The sequence below is a fragment of the Anomaloglossus baeobatrachus genome, chromosome 7 (assembly GCF_048569485.1).
Source record: "Anomaloglossus baeobatrachus isolate aAnoBae1 chromosome 7, aAnoBae1.hap1, whole genome shotgun sequence".
Lineage (NCBI taxonomy): Eukaryota > Metazoa > Chordata > Amphibia > Anura > Aromobatidae > Anomaloglossus > Anomaloglossus baeobatrachus.
Window position 1 is genome coordinate 22,397,179 of NC_134359.1, and position 16,981 is coordinate 22,414,159.

General features: G+C 52.2%; 1 protein-coding gene across 1 annotated transcript in view; it reads right to left on the minus strand.

Moving 5' to 3' along the window:
• ZRANB3 (zinc finger RANBP2-type containing 3) overlaps positions 1–16,981 on the minus strand; it is a 255,035-nt gene that overhangs the window by 31,900 nt on the left and 206,154 nt on the right. The window contains exons 12-14 of the mRNA XM_075319678.1: positions 11,269–11,484; positions 6,367–6,458; positions 3,451–3,552 (exon numbers count right to left, since the gene is read on the minus strand). Of these exons, the coding sequence (XP_075175793.1) occupies positions 3,451–3,552; positions 6,367–6,458; positions 11,269–11,484 (410 nt within the window). The remainder of the gene's footprint in view (positions 1–3,450; positions 3,553–6,366; positions 6,459–11,268; positions 11,485–16,981) is intronic.

Sequence of the window (16,981 nt, forward strand, 5' to 3'; positions counted from 1 at the left end):
TCTCTCACCCACCGGTCTGTGACCTGTGGCAGCTAAATGTCGCCAAGGCGAGAGAGTCTGCCACCAACCGCGGATGCGGAGAGAGAGAGCTTAAAGTCATGAGGAGACCGCCTTGGAAGCGGTTCCTCTGGCTGCCTTCCTTGGGCGTGATTGAGCCCGCCTGGAATCTGAGCCCCTCTGAGCCTTTTGAGCCCTTTTGGACTAGGACAATTTGGACCTGCCCGAGCCTGGGAAGGACCGAAACCTCGACTGTCTCTCACGGACAGCATTAATAGGGTAAGTCGCAATGCAGACATTGCGAGGATAAGGACGCTACCTGCGGCACAGATGTACCTGTGCTCAAGACCAGCTGCGCAAGACCAGCTGACATAGCTTAGAGTGCCCATACGGCTGCGAATGCCGGAGCAACCGACACGCCGATAGCTTCATAGACAGATTTCAACCAGAGGTCCATCTGTCTGTCAATGGCTGCCGGCGTCCTTCTCCAGCTCGTGTGATGAGGGGCGGGCCGTGGGCGTGCCCAAGGCAAGAGCGGGAAACCGGCGTCCCACTGTGTCCAGTGAAGGGGGCTGGAGAATGCAAAGCAGACTCCAGCCCTCGGCGCTGACTGTCTGTACAGCGTCCCGCCTCTCCCCTGACTGGCAGGGCTGGGGGCGGGAACGAAACGGAAACTAGGCCGCAAAGCCGGGGACTCGAGTAATAAGCGCGGCCGTCCTATGTGCACGGCCAGCGCGGAGTCCCCGGCGCACCACAAGTCCCAGCCGCGCCACAGTGTAAAAACACCCAGCAGCGGCCCGGCGCGGCAGTTCCCAATACATAAATTCACACAGCAAAGCTGCCGTGAATAATAGCACAAGCGCTCCGCGCTGTTGTCCCCGGCGCACTAGCACTCCCAGCAATGCTGGTGTGTGTGTGCGCGATGTGTACGGGGACACAGAGTACCTTAATGTAGCAGGGCCCTGTCCCTGACGATACTCAGCTCCATATCCAGCAGGTTCTCTGGGTCTGTGGATGGAGCCCGGTCTCAGTGCCTGGAGACCTGTAAGATCCCACTTCCTCAGAGCCCCTCAGGGGGATGGGGAAGGAAAACAGCATGTGGGCTCCAGCCTCCGTACCCGCAATGGGTACCTCAACCTTAACAAACACCGCCGACATAAAGTGGGGTGAGAAGGGAGCATGCTGGGGGCCCTAGTATGGGCCCTCTTTTCTTCCATCCGACATAGTCAGCAGCTGCTGCTGACTAAACAGTGGAGCTATGCGTGGATGTCTGACCTCCTTCGCACAAAGCAGAAAACTGGTGAGCCAGTGATCCCACTGGGGGTGTATAGCCAGAAGGGGAGGGGCCTTACACTTTTTAGTGTAATGCTTTGTGTGGCCTCCGGAGGCAGTGCTATACACCCAATCGTCTGGGTCTCCCAATGGAGCGCCGAAGAAAATAATAATTGTGACAATTGGACGTTATATATTCAGTCCCTGTGCTGAGATAATCTTATATATGTGTCCCTGCTGTGTACTGTGTAATGGCTGTGTCTGACCGTACAGGACATGGTCTGAGCATAACCACATCTCCTGGGCCGGGGAGGACACAAAAGTGAGTATACAGCCATTACAGCACGGGATCATAGAGCATTCTTTTAAGGTAAAAAAATAAATTAAAAAACAGGCAGAGAAACGTTTTACCTCACATAACGAATCATCTACGATCCCATGCTCTTCTATCTGTATAATCTCGTTTGCGTCCTCCCCGACCCAGGAGCTGTGGTATGATCAGAGCATGTCCCTGTACGGTCAGATACAGCCATTACACAGTACACAGCAGAGACACATATATAAGATTATCTCAGCACAGGAACATTTTATGTAACGTCCAATTGTGGAAATTATTATTATTCCAAGATCTATTGATTAAAATTAACTTTGCTGATGGGGGAAAGTTCCTTTAAGCTAACATTGAATTATGATCCTACTTGTGTGTATTGATGGAGCTGGACGGGAGGCGCTGCACCGGGAGGAAGCGGGCGCAACCGTGAATGCGGACATATAGATTATAGGGGATTATGAATGAGCTCCATTTGTCTTTTATATGCATAGATGTAGAAAATATATTCTCCATAGAAGAGCTGTAATATATAGTTACCATGGAAACTGAATACGGGCCGCACAGGAGGATTATTGGGCTCATTCAGTCTGTATATCTCCATCATTGTCATAACCTGCGTCTATCCCGAGTGCACAGAGGTGTGGGAAACACACCGGACCCGACGAGCCGCCCCATATGTATCACAAACACCTGAGAGCACAACGGGGGTACTCCAGTGATGGAGTAACGCCCCTGGGTAATAGATGGCTCTGGGGTTTTCTATATTAAAAAAATGGTCTTTAAACAAGGCTGTACCGGCTTCTATGCTTTGGCTGAAGAGGTGATGTCACGACTACAGTGCCCATCACCACTGCAGCCAATCACCGATGTCCGTGACTGCTGCTGTAGTCTGCACGAGCCACTGAGCTCAATGATTTGCTGCAGTGGTGATGTGTGCTGTGGTTGTGGTATCACTACTGCAGCCAATCGTTGTCTGCACGAGCTGCTGAGCTCAGTGATTGGCTGCAGTGGTGATGTATGCTGTGGTTCTGGTCTCACTACTGCAGCCAAATCACCAACTGCTGTTACTGTAGTCTGCATGAGCCGCCGAGCTCAGCGATTGGTTGCAGTGGTGATATGTGATGTGGTTGTGGTATCACTGCTGCAGCCAATCACTGATCTCTGCGACTACGGCTGCTGTAGTCTGCACAAGCTGCTGAGCTCAGTGATTGGCTGCAGTGGTGATGTGTACTGTGGTATCACCACTGCAGCCAATCACTGACTGCTGCTGTAGTCTTCACAAGCTGCTGAGCCCAGTGATTGGCTGCAGTGTTGATGTGTGCTGTGGTATCACATGTGGAGCGCTGACACTGGACCAGGGAAGAGTAGGTATCTATTGGGTTTGTTTTTATTTTTATTGTTTTCACAAATCTCCACCTATTCAGGAACCAGGGTCGTGATTGTATTTTTCTAACCCTGGACGGCCCATACGTCACAGTTTGGTGTTTATTTCTTGCTCAGACGACATTTTCAGCATTTTGCATTGCATGTGCAGTCAGTGCAACCAGGAGATCAGCTACTGGGATTGGAGAGAACTCTGATCCCGGCCGTCCATCCCCTAAAATGTGACCCCAGCATCCAACCGAGCACCCACAGAGTAAGGCTGCAGGACCTGGCGTCGCTCCGCTCCCGCAGACCGTGTGATATGTTCATGGGAAGCAGCGGTGAAAAGTTTAGCAAAACTTAATACAAGGCTCGACGGCTGCAGAAATCGTCCTACAAAGCGGAGGACTCGTCCGTCTGGTGGAGAAACTCCGAGAAAACTCCCAAACGCGGCTCAATTAACCCACTTTCCGGACGATTTATCTTACCAGGGATCGGTTCGGCTTCTGCTGCATGGCGTCAGGTAAATCATCCCAGTTTTCCAATTTAATATCCAAAGGAATGAAATTACAGTTCAGCGTCGCTCCGTCCTAATGAGATAAACACGGGTTCAGGGCGGTAATGAGGCCGTCCTCAGATGCCATTGGTAGGTGATTAAGATGTTTGTCGTTACTTCTCCGGCGCGGAGAGCTTCTGCACGGTGTTTAATGCTAATAATCAGAAGGCGAGCCGGCGCCGGTGACATGTGCGGTATCACAATCATTATTATACATGGGGGAAAAAAAGGAACAAAAACAAAGCAAACGTCCAGAAATGTGCAGTGAAGCCTCCTGCAAGCGTCCGGCGCACACGGTGCGGGTCTGGTGCGGTGCACGGACAGGTCATGGAGACGTCACAGATTCAGCCATCAAGGTCAGGGAAGAAAACCCGCGGCCGTGTCCATGCACCGCACCAAACCCGCAGCCGTGTCCATGCACCGCACCAAACCCGCAGCCGTGTCCATGCACCGCACCAAACCCTCGGCCGTGTCCGGCCGTGTCCATGCACCACACCAAACCCACGGCCGTGTCCATGCACCACACCAAACCCACGGCCGTGTCCATGCACCACACCAAACCCACGGCCGTGTCCATGCACCGCACCAAACCCACGGCCGTGTCCATGCACCGCACCAAACCCACGGCCGTGTCCGTGCACCGCACCAAACCCACGGCCGTGTCCATGCACCGCACCAAACCCGCGGCCGTGTCCATGCACCGCACCAAACCCGCGGCCGTGTCCATGCACAGCACCAAACCCGCGGCCGTGTCCATGCACAGCACCAAACCCGCGGCCGTGTCCATGCACCGCACCAAACCCGCGACCGTGTCCATGCACCACACCAAAATACTGCAGATTGTGCATGTGTCGGGGCAGGCGTGTGCAGAGACCACGTTCAATCAGCGAGGTTCACCTCCAGCTCCAGAAACAGTTTTAAGGATCCATACGCTATACTGGATCAATCCTGCCAGTCTGAGACTTAAATCTTCGGCCGGCATTTCCGCAGCCAAACAAAAGGATCGGGTGTTGACATTCCAACAATCCGATCCTCTTCTCCTCCAACATCATCTGTCAGGGAGAGTCCGGAGGCCTCCGTGTACAATTGGGCAATCTGGTGGAAAATTGTTGGGTTCAGCCGACTTTCACCTAAGGTGTATGGGTGAGAATCTACCTCAGGATTTGGTGCTATTAGTGGGGAGTCCTACATTTCTGCTCTTCCATATTCTTGTTGGTTTGCTGGATAAATATTAATGGGCATCATGGAAGAAACCTGTAAGACCGTTTTCACACTGCGTTGTGAACTCTGCTCAGTGGTCCCATTGGGGTTTCCGTCTGAACCCCCCACAAAATTGTTGCACAGCTTCTAGCTTCCCAGTTGCAGAAGAAAGTTCACAGAGCAGATTACATGGGATAACAAGCTCTTTACTTCCATCAGAACATGAGGTAATAAATATGCACAGTCATACAGCATTGCATCAGAAAGAGAAAGCGAAACCAGGAAGAAATAAGAGACTTTTTACAATACAGTGAGTAAGGAAACTTTACAGAACATCGCTATCTACTGTTAGATCAGCATAAAGTCCTCCTTCACTCAGACAAAGAAGTCCTCATCTGTTGCATATACCAACAAAAAATAGGTTTCGGACGCATGCACCGTCAGGGCAATTGACTAGAATGGTGCCGGTGGAGTCACGGTGTGCTCTGTCATGCACTATTTTCGGCCGTATATGCTTTCTGCAGGTGGTAGTAGTAGTAGACTGCATCTGGGTGTCCGCCTGCAGAAAGCGTATACACCCGAAAATGGTGCACGACAGAGCATACAATGACTCCGTCTGCACCATTATAGTCAATGGCCCCATTGGTGTATACGTCTGAAACCTGTTTTGTGGGGGGGTCGGACAAAAGCCCCAATGGGACCACTGAACGGGGAGCTGAACGCAATATGAAAGGGGCCTAACACTCTGCAGAGTAAACCATGTGGACCCCTCTTTACTACAGGCCAGAGGGTCACCACGTACAAGCTGTTGTAAAACTACAATTCCCAGTATGGTCTAACAGCCACAGATGTTATGAAGTTGTAGCTTAACAGTACCTAGTGTGCTGGAGGGTGCTGACTCCAGCTCTAAGCAGAGCTTTCTCCTATGCTCATTAGCGCCCCCTGCAGAGTTGTGATACATGAGTGGGGGAGGGGAGTTGACAACTTTTCTGAGCACACATTTGGATAAAAAGTTAAAAAGTTATCTTTGAGACAATTTTAAGGCCGTTGGGTGCAGAATCTGTAACCGGGCCTCCACCTCTCAATATCTGAATAGAGCAGGGGTAGTCTACTATTTAGATGATGACCTTTGGATAGGTCATGATTGGTGGGGTCAGCACCCACACCCCCACGATCAGCCGTTTGCCGCTCCCCGGGAGTCGTATGGACAGATTCGGCTCCGTGCTCCATGTAGGGGCCGTTATCAGGTTCTGCAGCCCCAGTGAAGTGAATAGTATCTGAGCCGCAGTATCTGAGGACGGCCACTACACGCTGCACATTTTGGTAGGGTTTGGACCAATCATATTGGTACACTTTTACCTAGGCCTCTTGTTAGCGCGGTGCATGGATTTCTTCGGATGGCCTTGCAGGGTTTGGGCGGAATCGTGACCTCGGGGTGTTGTGTAGGGAGCGGAAGGATTCCCGCAGATCACCATTAATCTCGTCTCTGGCAGAAGAGACATTACGGCTTTTTAATTCAATAAAGCGCAATCCCAGCTGGCACCGGAGGAGCCTAAATCTCAGGCAGACAATAAGCGGCTCTCCGGTGCACGTCTTGTTTTATTTCCTTCCAATCTGCTGGCCTCTTCCACCCGGGCCCAGTACATACCTTACTATATAAATAGACGCGGTCCGTGTGCCTGCTGGCACAGAACATTAATCCATCATACACCGGGAAACAAGTGGAGCTGTGACAATGATCTGCAATGAAGCACAATATGTAGGGCAGTGAGTGGAGATGCAGGGAGCGGTATACAGAGCAAGATGTCACCAGGGAAAACACTTTACTGGGAGAGGCGAGAGCGGCAAGCGGGGGAGGTGAAGGGCGCTCATAAAGATATAAGAGCTGGGGGAGAAGGAGCCGAAATTAAAGTGTGCGCGCCAATGGGGGGAGCAAAGCAAGAAAGCAGAGACAGCAAGAAGAGAAAGCGAGGACAAGGAAAGAACAATGCAAGGAACGAGGGCAAGGGACGAGGGGCGAGGGCAAGGGACAAGGGGCGGGGGCAAGGGACAAGGGCAAGGAAAGGACAATGCAAGGAACGAGACAGCAAGAAGAGAAAGTGAGGACAAGGAAAGAACAATGCAAGGAACGAGACAGCAAGAAGAGAAAGTGAGGACAAGGAAAAAACAATGCAAGGAATGAGGGCAAGGGACGAGGGGCGAGGGCAAGGGACGAGGGGCATGGGCAAGGGACGAGGGGCGAGGGCAAGGGACAAGGGGTGAGGGCAAGGGACGAGGGGCGAGGGCAAGGAACGAGACAGCAAGAAGAGAAAGTGAGGACAAGGAAAGAACAATGCAAGGAACGAGGGGCGAGGGCAAAGGACGAGGGGCAGGGGCAAGAAACGAGGGCAAGGGACGAGGGGCGAGGGCAAGGGACGAGGGGCGAGGGCAAGGGACGAGGGGCGAGGGCAAGGGACGAGGGGCGAGGGCAAGGGACGAGGGGCGAGGGCAAGGGACGAGGGGCGAGGGCAAGGGACGAGGGGCGAGGGCAAGGGACGAGGGGCGAGGGCAAGGAACGAGGGGCGAGGGCAAGGAACGAGGGGCGAGGGCAAGGAACGAGGGGCGAGGGCAAGGAACGAGGGGCGAGGGCAAGGAACGAGGGGCGAGGGCAAGGAACGAGGGGCGAGGGCAAGGAACGAGGGGCGAGGGCAAGGAACGAGGGGCGAGGGCAAGGAACGAGGGGCGAGGGCAAGGAACGAGGGGCGAGGGCAAGGAACGAGGGGCGAGGGCAAGGAACGAGGGGCGAGGGCAAGGAACGAGGGGCGAGGGCAAGGAACGAGGGGCGAGGGCAAGGAACGAGGGGCGAGGGCAAGGAACGAGGGGCGAGGGCAAGGAACGAGGGGCGAGGGCAAGGAACGAGGGGCGAGGGCAAGGAACGAGGGGCGAGGGCAAGGAACGAGGGGCGAGGGCAAGGAACGAGGGGCGAGGGCAAGGAACGAGGGGCGAGGGCAAGGAACGAGGGGCGAGGGCAAGGAACGAGGGCGAGGGAAAGGAACGAGGGCGAGGGAAAGGAACGAGGGCGAGGGCAAGGAACGAGGGCGAGGGCAAGGAACGAGGGCGAGGGCAAGGAACGAGGGCGAGGGCAAGGAACGAGGGGCGAGGGCAAGGGACGAGGGGCGAGGGCAAGGGACGAGGGGCGAGGGCAAGGGACGAGGGGCGAGGGCAAGGGACGAGGGGCGAGGGCAAGGGCCGAGGGGCAAGGGACGAGGGGCGAAGGCAATGGACGAGGGACGAGAGGCGAGGGACAAGGGACGAGAGGCGAGGGACAAGGGACGAGGCGAGGGCCAGGGACGAGGGGCGAGGGCCAGAGATGAGGGGCGAGGGCCAGGGACGAGGGGCGAGGGCCAGGGACGAGGGCCAGGGACGAGGGGCGAGGGCCAGGGACGAGGGCCAGGGACGAGGGCCAGAAACGAGGGGCGAGGGCCAGGGGCGAGGGCCAGGGGCGAGGGCCAGGGGCGAGGGCCAGGGACGAGGGCCAGGGACGAGGGCCAGGGACGAGGGCCAGGGACGAGGGGCGAGGGCCAGGGACGAGGGCCAGGGACGAGGGGCGAGGGCCAGGGGCGAGGGATGAGGGCCAGGGACGAGGGCCAGGGACGAGGGCCAGAAACGAGGGGCGAGGGCCAGGGACGAGGGGCGAGGGACAAGGGGCGAGGGGCAAGGGACGAGGGGGAGGGACGAGGGCCAGGGACGAGGGCCAGAAACGAGGGGCGAGGGCCAGGGACAAGGGGCGAGGGACAAGGGGCGAGGGGCAAGGGACGAGGGGGAGGGACGAGGGCCAGGGACGAGGCAAGGGCGAGGGACAAGGGGCGAGGGGCAAGGGACGAGGGGGAGGGACGAGGGCCAGGGACGAGGCAAGGGCCAGGGACGAGGCAAGGGGCGAGGGCCAGGGACGAGAGGCGAGGGCCAGGGACGAGAGGCGAGGGCCAGGGACGAGAGGCGAGGGCCAGGGACGAGAGGCGAGGGCCAGGGACGAGAGGCGAGGGCCAGGGACGAGAGGCGAGGGCCAGGGACGAGAGGCGAGGGCCAGGGACGAGAGGCGAGGGCCAGGGACGAGAGGTGAGGGCCAGGGACGAGAGGCGAGGGCCAGGGACGAGAGGCGAGGGCCAGGGACGAGAGGCGAGGGCCAGGGACGAGAGGCGAGGGCCAGGGACGAGAGGCGAGGGCCAGGGACGAGAGGCGAGGGCCAGGGACGAGAGGCGAGGGCCAGGGACGAGAGGCGAGGGCCAGGGACGAGAGGCGAGGGCCAGGGACGAGAGGCGAGGGCCAGGGACGAGAGGCGAGGGCCAGGGACGAGAGGCGAGGGCCAGGGACGAGAGGCGAGGGCCAGGGACGAGAGGCGAGGGCCAGGGACGAGAGGCGAGGGCCAGCGAGATCAGAGGGAAAGAATAGAGCAAGCAAAATGGACATTACACAATGCAATGGGAAGGGGTGTAAAAAGAAAAGCAAAAAGAAAAATAAAGAGCAGGTGAAGGAAAGCGCACAATGAGAGTAAATACAGGAGAGCAAAATGAGAGCAGGTGAAGAGAGGAGCTGAATAAAGAGCAGGTAAACGAGTGTCCGCTGAAAGAAAGCGTCTGCTTAGACAGCCGGTGAAGACAAGTGTTTAGAGAGCAACTAAAGGACAGTGTCCGCTTAGAGAGCAGCTGCAGGAGAAAACTAGGTAACACTGCAAGAGATAAAACAGAGGAGTGTGCACGGCTTGTCTGATTGCTGCTGCGCGGTGTCTGCAGGGAGTGCGGTCTTGTGTATGCGCATTGTGCAGTACAGTATATACCTCATTTCACCGGAGCAGCATTTCTCTGGGACGTTCCCTCTGTAATGCATTTAGGGGTTCTCTGTATTGTCTTGTTGAGTTTGTGAATGTGCTATTGATTACCCTATGGATTATTAATAATATGTATTGATGAATTATTAATAAGAACAGTTTTTTTAATACGGTGCTCAAATAATGTAATTGGACTTGTGGATGTCCAGATCTGATTCTGTGCGTTGGCTTTATTGGAAACCGCTTGTATGGCTGATTATGGGTTATATAAGCCACAGAATAGACAGGACGATGGTAGAGTAACATCTCCCAAATAAAATGCCCCACAGAATGGCTGCAGGAGACCCATAGGAAGAAGAAGAGCCGGCTTCACTGCTGCGATCAAAGGAAGAAGAACAAATAATGAACACAGAAGAAAATAAAGCCAAACACAACAGACCGCAAACACGAGAAAAAGACTAAAAGGGCCGCGAGGAAAGACAGAATAAAGCAAAAAGAATAAAGATAAAAAAAGAATAAGTGATAGAAAGAAAAGACGGAGAAGAGAGAGAAAAGAAAACAAAGAGGGGACGGGGACCAGAAATATCCAAGACATGATATATGAGGCAAAAGAGCAACAAAGAGGAACATTCCAGCACCAAACCTACATAGCTCCACCAACAATCACAACCTTAACTGTCATCATTACACAGGAATTAAATAGACTCACAGATACAAAGTGACCACCAGCAGAATAGTGAGTGCCGCTCAGGAGTATAATACAGGAGGTAACTCAGGATCAGTAATGTAATGTATGTACACAGTGACTGCACCAGCAGAATAGTGAGTGCAGCTCTAGAGTATAATACAGGAGGTAACTCAGGATCAGTAATGTAATGTATGTACACAGTGACTGCACCAGCAGAATAGTGAGTGCAGCTCTAGAGTATAATACAGGAGGTAACTCAGGATCAGTAATGTAATGTATGAACACAGTGACTGCACCAGCAGAATAGTGAGTGCAGCTCTGGAGTATAATACAGGAGGTAACTCAGGATCAATAATGTAATGTATGAACACAGTGACTGCACCAGCAGAATAGTGAGTGCAGCTCTGGAGTATAATACAGGAGGTAACTCAGGATCAATAATGTAATGTATGAACACAGTGACTGCACCAGCAGAATAGTGAGTGCAGCTCTGGAGTATAATATGTATGGTAAAAAAGGTACAGGACCAGGGCCACAGGTGCATTATTAAGCAGTGGCCAATGTTGTGCCGCTTGTGACTACGTCAGGAAATAAAAACAAGTGAATGTAGAGAGGGAGGGGACATGACAACATGGCGGAGCCCTGCAGAGGACAGGTAGCCCATGAGATAGAAGAGCCGAATGCAGAGAAGCTAAACGCTGATGAGAAACCCCATGGTGGAGACTAACAGGGTCAATGAGAAATGTTCAGCGTATAGAGGAGGTCCCTGGTAGGACTGAGCAGGGGTGGTGGTCCTCTGCTTAGACCTGCAGAACCATATGTCCCCCAACCCCCGCGCCACGTGTCTGCACTGCTATCACTTACCTGAGGGGAGGCAAAGCCGGCTCCATGCAGTGACAAAAACACATTACAAAAAGGTTAATTAAACAGACAGAAGAACATTGCAAAGCAATTCCCCAACCCTAAAAGCGAGGCACCGCGCCATCCAATCCTGCACAGCTCCGCCGATTAAACAGTTTGCGGCAGCGGCCATGGAGGAAGCGTTCGCTGCACATTACCTGGTTCACTGGCGGCTGATTCCTCCCCCGGGGGGGCTTCCAAGTTGTTGTTTTGGATGCTTAGTACATGATCCCCCTCTACGTCTCTTTGTGGAGTGGGGGGCGCCTCCTGCGGAGCGCAGGCGACAAGCTCATTATCCTCATCATACTGACTTTCATTTTCTTTCTCTTCTTGAGTGCAGGATTCGCTCGTTGCCGGAGTTTGCTTCTCTGTACCTGTCCTCAAAAAAGAGGGCGAGAAGTAAGAGGACAACTGAGGAAAAGAAGGCGGAAAAGCAAAGTGACTACTTATTATAGTGTATAAAGGAGGACATTACTAACACCGGGTGCACCAACACCACCAGAAGTCAGACATTTCCATCATCATGGGGCACGTACAGTTAGGACAAGAAATATTTGGACGGCAACAAGTTTTGGCATTTTAGCTTTTTACCCAAACATATTCAGGATCCAGTTCTATAATAAGGGCTTAAAGTGCCGACTCTCTGCTTTAATTTGAGGGTATTCACATCCTAATCGGAGGGTTTAGGAATTACGGCTCTTTAATATATCGCTGTCTCTTGTTCAAGGGACCAAAAGTAATTGGACAATTATCTTAGAAGCTCTTTAATGGGCTGCATGGGCAATTCCCTCATTAATCCATCATTAAATAGGTAAAAGGTCTGGAGCTCATTTCAGGTGTGGTATTTGCATTTGGAGGCTGTTGTTGTGAATCCACAACTATGCGGTCACAGGAGCTCTCAATGGAACAGAAAGACTATCATTAGACTGAAAAGAAGAAATAAAATCCATCAGGGAGGGCAGAAATATCAGGAGCGGCCAAATCAACAGTTTGATATATTCTTCAACTAAAGAGTGCGCTGGTGAGATAGGAACTCAAAAAGGCATGAACACCCCTGGAAGACAACAATGGCGGATGATCGTAGAATCCTTCACAACATCCACCCAAGTGAAGAAAACGCTCCAGGACGTCCGTGTTCCAGTATCTAAGTCCACCATAAAGAGAAGACTTCATGAGACCAAATACAGAGGAGTCACGACAAGGAGCAAATACAGAGGAGTCACCACAAAGAGCAAATACAGAGGGGTCACCACAAGGTGCAAATACAGAGGAGTCACCACAAGGTGCAAATACAGAGGAGTCACCACAAGGTGCAAATACAGAGGAGTCACCACAAGGTGCAAATACAGAGGAGTCACCACAAGGTGCAAATACAGAGGAGACACCACAAGGAGCAAATACAGAGGGGTCACCACAAGGAGCAAATACAGAGGTGTCACCACAAGGAGCAAATACAGAGGAGTCACCACAAGGAGCAAATACAGAGGGGTCACCACAAGGAGCAAATACAGAGGGGTCACCACAAGGAGCAAATACAGAGGGATCACCACAAGGAGCAAATACAGAGGGGTCACCACAAGGAGCAAATACAGAGGAGTCACCGCAAGGAGCAAATACAGAGGGGTCACCACAAGGAGCAAATACAGAGGAGTCACCACAAGGTGCAAATACAGAGGGGTCACCACAAGGAGCAAATACAGAGGAGTCACCACAAGGAGCAAATACAGAGGAGTCACCACAAGGAGCAAATACAGAGGAGTCACCACAAGGAGCAAATACAGAGGGATCACCACAAGGAGCAAATACAGAGGAGTCACCGCAAGAAGCAAATACAGAGGAGTCACCGCAAGTAGCAAATACAGAGGAGTCACCACAAGTAGCAAATACAGAGGAGTCACCACAAGGTGCAAATACAGAGGAGTCACCACAAGGAGCAAATACAGAGGAGTCACCACAAGGAGCAAATACAGAGGAGTCACCACAAGTAGCAAATACAGAGGGGTCACCACAAGGTGCAAATACAGAGGAGTCACCACAAGGAGCAAATACAGAGGAGTCACGACAAGGAGCAAATACAGAGGAGTCACCACAAGTAGCAAATACAGAGGAGTCACCACAAGGTGCAAATACAGAGGAGTCACCACAAGGAGCAAATACAGAGGAGTCACCACAAGGTGCAAATACAGAGGAGTCACCACAAGGAGCAAATAGAGAGAGGTCACCACAAGGTGCAAATACAGAGGAGTCACCACAAGGAGCAAATACAGAGGAGTCACCACAAGTAGCAAATACAGAGGAGTCACCACAAGGTGCAAATACAGAGGAGTCACCACAAGGTGCAAATACAGAGGAGTCACCACAAGGAGCAAATACAGAGGAGTCACCACAAGGTGCAAATACAGAGGAGTCACCCCAAGGAGCAAATACAGAGGAGTCACCCCAAGGTGCAAATACAGAGGAGTCACCCCAAGGAGCAAATACAGAGGAGTCACCACAAGGTGCAAATACAGAGGAGTCACCCCAAGGAGCAAATACAGAGGAGTCACCCCAAGGTGCAAATACAGAGGAGTCACCACAAGGAGCAAATACAGAGGAGTCACCACAAGGAGCAAATACAGAGGAGTCACCACAAGGAGCAAATACAGAGGGGTCACCACAAGGTGCAAATACAGAGGAGTCACCACAAGGAGCAAATACAGAGGAGTCACCACAAGGAGCAAATACAGAGGAGTCACCACAAGGAGCAAATACAGAGGTGTCACCACAAGGAGCAAATACAGAGGAGTCACCACAAGGTGCAAATACAGAGGAGTCACCACAAGGAGCAAATACAGAGGAGTCACCACAAGAGGCAAATACAGAGGAGTCACCACAAGGGGCAAATACAGAGGAGTCACCACAAGGACCAAATACAGAGGAGTCACCACAAGGACCAAATACAGAGGAGTCACCACAAGGAGCAAATACAGAGGAGTCACCACAAGGTGCAAATACATAGGAGTCACCACAAGGATCAAATACATAGGAGTCACCACAAGGAGCAAATACAGAGGAGTCACCACAAGGAGCAAATACAGAGGAGTCACCACAAGGAGCAAATACAGAGGAGTCACCACAAGGAGCAAATACAGAGGAGTCACCACAAGGAGCAAATACAGAGGGGTCACCACAAGGAGCAAATACAGAGAGGTCACCACAAGGTGCAAATACAGAGGGGTCACCACAAGGTGCAAATACAGAGGAGTCACCACAAGGAGCAAATACAGAGGAGTCACCACAAGGTGCAAATACAGAGGAGTCACCCCAAGGAGCAAATACAGAGGAGTCACCCCAAGGTGCAAATACAGAGGAGTCACCCCAAGGAGCAAATACAGAGGAGTCACCACAAGGTGCAAATACAGAGGAGTCACCCCAAGGAGCAAATACAGAGGAGTCACCATAAGATGCAAATACAGAGGAGTCACCACAAGGAGCAAATACAGAGGAGTCACCACAAGGAGCAAATACAGAGGAGTCACCACAAGGAGCAAATACAGAGAGGTCACCACAAGGTGCAAATACAGAGGAGTCACCACAAGGAGCAAATACAGAGGAGTCACCACAAGGTGCAAATACAGAGGAGTCACCACAAGGAGCAAATAGAGAGAGGTCACCACAAGGTGCAAATACAGAGGAGTCACCACAAGGAGCAAATACAGAGGAGTCACCACAAGTAGCAAATACAGAGGGGTCACCACAAGGTGCAAATACAGAGGAGTCACCACAAGGTGCAAATACAGAGGAGTCACCACAAGGAGCAAATACAGAGGAGTCACCACAAGGTGCAAATACAGAGGAGTCACCCCAAGGAGCAAATACAGAGGAGTCACCCCAAGGTGCAAATACAGAGGAGTCACCCCAAGGAGCAAATACAGAGGAGTCACCACAAGGTGCAAATACAGAGGAGTCACCCCAAGGAGCAAATACAGAGGAGTCACCCCAAGGTGCAAATACAGAGGAGTCACCACAAGGAGCAAATACAGAGGAGTCACCACAAGGAGCAAATACAGAGGAGTCACCACAAGGAGCAAATACAGAGGGGTCACCACAAGGTGCAAATACAGAGGAGTCACCACAAGGAGCAAATACAGAGGAGTCACCACAAGGAGCAAATACAGAGGAGTCACCACAAGGAGCAAATACAGAGGTGTCACCACAAGGAGCAAATACAGAGGAGTCACCACAAGGTGCAAATACAGAGGAGTCACCACAAGGAGCAAATACAGAGGAGTCACCACAAGAGGCAAATACAGAGGAGTCACCACAAGGAGCAAATACAGAGGAGTCACCACAAGGACCAAATACAGAGGAGTCACCACAAGGACCAAATACAGAGGAGTCACCACAAGGAGCAAATACAGAGGAGTCACCACAAGGAGCAAATACAGAGGAGTCACCACAAGGACCAAATACAGAGGAGTCACCACAAGGGGCAAATACAGAGGAGTCACCACAAGGTGCAAATACATAGGAGTCACCACAAGGAGCAAATACAGAGGAGTCACCACAAGGTGCAAATACATAGGAGTCACCACAAGGATCAAATACATAGGAGTCACCACAAGGAGCAAATACAGAGGAGTCACCACAAGGAGCAAATACAGAGGAGTCACCACAAGGAGCAAATACAGAGGAGTCACCACAAGGAGCAAATACAGAGGGGTCACCACAAGGAGCAAATACAGAGGGGTCACCACAAGGAGCAAATACAGAGAGGTCACCACAAGGTGCAAATACAGAGGGGTCACCACAAGGTGCAAATACAGAGGAGTCACCACAAGGAGCAAATACAGAGGAGTCACCACAAGGTGCAAATACAGAGGAGTCACCCCAAGGAGCAAATACAGAGGAGTCACCCCAAGGTGCAAATACAGAGGAGTCACCCCAAGGAGCAAATACAGAGGAGTCACCACAAGGTGCAAATACAGAGGAGTCACCCCAAGGAGCAAATACAGAGGAGTCACCATAAGATGCAAATACAGAGGAGTCACCACAAGGAGCAAATACAGAGGAGTCACCACAAGGTGCAAATACAGAGGAGTCACCACAAGGAGCAAATACAGAGGAGTCACCACAAGGTGCAAATACAGAGGAGTCACCCCAAGGAGCAAATACAGAGGAGTCACCCCAAGGTGCAAATACAGAGGAGTCACCCCAAGGAGCAAATACAGAGGAGTCACCACAAGGTGCAAATACAGAGGAGTCACCACAAGGAGCAAATACAGAGGAGTCACCACAAGGGGCAAATACAGAGGAGTCACCACAAGGAGCAAATACAGAGGAGTCACCACAAGGGGCAAATACAGAGGAGTCACCACAAGGGGCAAATACAGAGGAGTCACCACAAGGAGCAAATACAGAGGAGTCACCACAAGGTGCAAATACAGAGGAGTCACCACAAGGTGCAAATACAGAGGAGTCACCACAAGGAGCAAATACAGAGGAGTCACCCCAAGGTGCAAATACAGAGGAGTCACCACAAGGAGCAAATAGAGAGAGGTCACCACAAGGTGCAAATACAGAGGAGTCACCACAAGGAGCAAATACAGAGGAGTCACCACAAGTAGCAAATACAGAGGGGTCACCACAAGGTGCAAATACAGAGGAGTCACCACAAGGTGCAAATACAGAGGAGTCACCACAAGGAGCAAATACAGAGGAGTCACCACAAGGTGCAAATACAGAGGAGTCACCCCAAGGTGCAAATACAGAGGAGTCACCACAAGGTGCAAATACAGAGGGGTCACCACAAGGAGCAAATACAGAGGAGCCACCACAAGGAGCAAATACAGAGGAGCCACCACAAGGAGCAAATACAGAGGAGTCAACAAA